Below are 3,632 nucleotides of genomic sequence, written 5' to 3' on the forward strand. Positions count from 1 at the left end.
TGACCGTTGGTAATTTACATATTAGGTCGTGAATTTCAAATCTAGTTATATTCTAATATCTGGAGTACATGCTTGTTGTACTATAATTGTGTAAAGCTGAAAGTCAGTCTGAGGTCAGTCTTCTTTGCTCGTTTTAGTAATTGATATTTTGTCGAAAAAAGAACATAAAAAGATGTCTTAAACCATCAACAACATTTTATTTTAAATAAGTTAATTAGTTCTAGTTTCACAAACGTTTCAAATCTTCAGGAAATTTTCCAAAGGTTTCCTTTAAGTTAAAAAAGAGAAATAAATGATCATCTGAAGTAAAAAGAATCGTTTGTGAAACTGGACCTGAACAAATAAACGAATGCTTATCAAGAACAGCAACGACGACAGTATTGATGTGACAAGATTCGTTATGGTCACGTGATCATTCGTGGCTGGACAGTCCCCTCCCATTTTGAATCGTTGCTCGGGACTACTTTAAGAGGATTGGACTGCATCAATATCCGCCTGTAAAACATAAACAAGAATTCAATTAAAAAATAGTGACTACAGCGGTTATGAAATGTGTGGAGAAACAGCATTTTCATCATATTATTTAGTTCGCTGTCAATTACATATAATTGTAACAATGTGTGTCATGCAAATAGATAATACAGTTTACCAATCAAATGATTTCGTTGACGTATAGCTTCTTCCTCGTAAACTTTATCAAGGTTACCGAAGCAGCCAACATAGTGAATATGAGAGAATACTTTCTAGATAAATTTCATATATGTTTTATGGCGATGAAAGAGACACATGAGACATGTTAGAAATATTGTAAATTGAAAAAAAGAAATGAAAATACACAAGTACCTCCAACGAGACCTCCTTTCTTGAAACCTCCAAATCCTTTGTGCACTGCAAAATAAAGGTAAAAATTGTAAAATTGTAATGAAACTCGCTTGAGAGACAACCTCATCTGCAGTATTTGACTGTTCGTTGTAAACAGTTTTGTCGGTGGCATTTTAAGTTAACTTGATGAAAGATTTCTACAGATATTCAATACAGATTTTATTATTTATCATATCAATCTATGTACTTACTTCCCATAAATCCTCCCTTCTTCATACCTCCAAATCCTTTGTGCACTGCAATGAAACATTACCATTAGTGACTTTGTAAACATTAAAACGCATCCTCTAATGTTCAAATCAAGTCTGAATAAATGACAGATGACAAGTCACCATGTTTGTATATTTCGACAAATCCTGAATGAAAAATAATCAGAATTGGCACGGTTTATATGTTCATGTTAAATTGTTATCGATATTATACTCACTCATGCCTCCGTGTCCTCCTACAAAACCATGTGACACGCCCACTGAAGATCCAAATCCGTGACCAACACCATTTACGAAGCCTCCAGACACTCCACCACCAATATTGATTCCACTTCCCTGTCCTCCAAAGGATGCTGAGAAATCATCGTTGGAAATAACACCCCCGTTGCCTCCAAAAGCAACTCCAAATTCGTCGTTGACAATTGCCCCTCCATTGCCTGAGAAAGCAACACCAGTGTCATCACCAACGATAGCACCTCCATTACCTCCAAAAGTGACGCCAAAATCCTCGCCTACAATAGCTCCCCCAGATCCACCGTTGATGGCTGTAAAATCTTCACCAGCAATAGCGTTGAATCCGTTTCCAGACACACCTGCGACATCGTCAGAAATAAAAGCTCCTCCTCCATTTAATGACACGGAGCCAAAATCGTCTCCAAGGTTCGCACTGAAGCCACCCCCAACAGATCCGCCCAAGTGACCGCCAATGTGTCCGCCTCCAATACTTTGCTGATGGGCAAATCCATTAACCATACCACCATGTCCTCCGATAAATCCACCCTTGGGGTATCCACCATGGAAACCACCATGGATGCCACCTTTTCCTCCGATGAATCCACCAATGTGACCTCCCTTGTGGTAACCTCCCTTCATCATTGGTATAGCTACCATGTGGCCTCCCTTAGGGTAACCACCGATGATGGGACGGTGAATCATCTTGTGGTATCCGCCCTTTCGGTATCCACCATATCCGCCACCAATCATGAATCCACCTTTGGGATATCCGTAATGGACTCTGTGACCGATGAAGCCGCCCATGGGATGACCGCCTAAAATTAGAGTTATAATATTAGCGAGCGAATTTCAATATATAATTATTGTGATTGATAAATTAGAATGAAATAGATTCATTGCTATCATCTTCGTGATAAATTTCTAATTTTTTTTTTCAATATTTATAAAACAATGTTTTAACAGGAATGTAATCTGAAACTGTGTAAAAAAGCACTTACCATGATAGTTGGCCAGAGATACGGTTGCGAGAGAGGCAAGGATGGCAAGGACAAACATGCTGATCTATCTGTAAAAAAAAGATACAAGATAAGTATCATTTTCAAGACTCGAGTTTTTATCATCTTATCATATCACATATCAGCTAGTTTTTCTTTGATTTTATAAGGAAAATGATTTTTCGTCAACCGAGATATTGACAATATGGTAATGCCTTAGCCTTACTTAATATTAAACAACTTAATGGATGTTGTAAATCCACAAAAATGCAAAAGAGAATTCACAAATGTACAAAAGAGAATTTACAAATGTACAAAAGAGAATTCACAAATGTACAAAATTCTAGTTTCGTTAAACATAACTATATCATTGCAAAGAGACTCTTATCAAAAGTGCCTGTTTGGAAGTATGTTTGCTCCATACTAGTAAACTCTATTGTCAGAACAATGATGCTCACCAATAGAGGTGACCGAGAAAAGAATATACCCCTAAAAAGAGGCCAATAGAAGTATCAGCGTCACGCAAAATCGTCGAGCACATTCGATAGATTCAACAAACCCGTCGAAATGACAGGTGTGTTTCCTGAACAGATGATTTACTAGATAATCCATTAATATGTTTCTAACCCTACAAGTTAGATAATACAGAGCGTATTGGTTTGTATTAAATTTAATCTTAACCATTCCTAAACACGTGTTTAGAAAATGGAAATCACTAAGGAGTACTTGGTAATAACTGTATATTACTGAGCCAAGGTTATGTATTCTAACTGCAGTTCAAACAAAGATGCAGTGCTCAGTTAACACAGCAGGTTAGTTTGAACCCTTACATGATATAACCAGAAACATCGCGCCAGAATACATACTGCTACATTTAAAACGAACTATTAACAAGGTTATATTACAATACAAAAGTGCGTCTAGCTGAATGTGACATTGTATTTTTGCAATGCGATAATCCATTTCACCACAAACACTTTTCTACTGCATTCGTCCCATGATTTGTAAAGAAAGTGTGTCGATGGCAAATGAATGATATTGAAATACGAAATGGTCCCTTGCTTGATATCAAAATTCTTGAATAAAAGCAAAGTATCTTTTAAAACTAATATTGGTCGTAAAATAAAATCTATGCAAAGAAGTCATTGAACATTTTCAAGACAGTGTATCGCAGTAGCTCAACAACTGAGATAAATCCCCAATTCTGAAAGAAAGATTTTTTCTTAATATGTTCAGTCTCCAATACATACCTCCTCTTGGATGTCCAGACAGGGAATGATGCTCTAACAGTGCAATATGAGCCCCTTATATA

The 3,632-nt window shown here is 36.7% G+C and overlaps 1 protein-coding gene across 1 annotated transcript; it reads right to left on the reverse strand.

The window, feature by feature from the left end:
* Positions 1–484: 484 nt before the first annotated feature.
* LOC132550933 (uncharacterized) lies at positions 485–2,381 on the reverse strand. The gene is made up of 5 exons (XM_060215035.1): positions 2,324–2,381; positions 1,310–2,140; positions 1,074–1,118; positions 844–888; positions 485–495 (listed from the first exon to the last, which is right to left on the reverse strand). Exons 1-5 carry the CDS (start codon positions 2,379–2,381, stop codon positions 485–487), a joined length of 990 nt encoding a protein of 329 aa, XP_060071018.1.
* Positions 2,382–3,632: the final 1,251 nt, after the last annotated feature.

This window comes from Ylistrum balloti, unplaced genomic scaffold (assembly GCF_031769215.1).
Source record: "Ylistrum balloti isolate Yb309-2 unplaced genomic scaffold, AGI_CSIRO_Ybal_v1 Utg370158, whole genome shotgun sequence".
In the NCBI taxonomy this organism is placed as follows: Eukaryota; Metazoa; Mollusca; class Bivalvia; order Pectinida; family Pectinidae; genus Ylistrum; species Ylistrum balloti.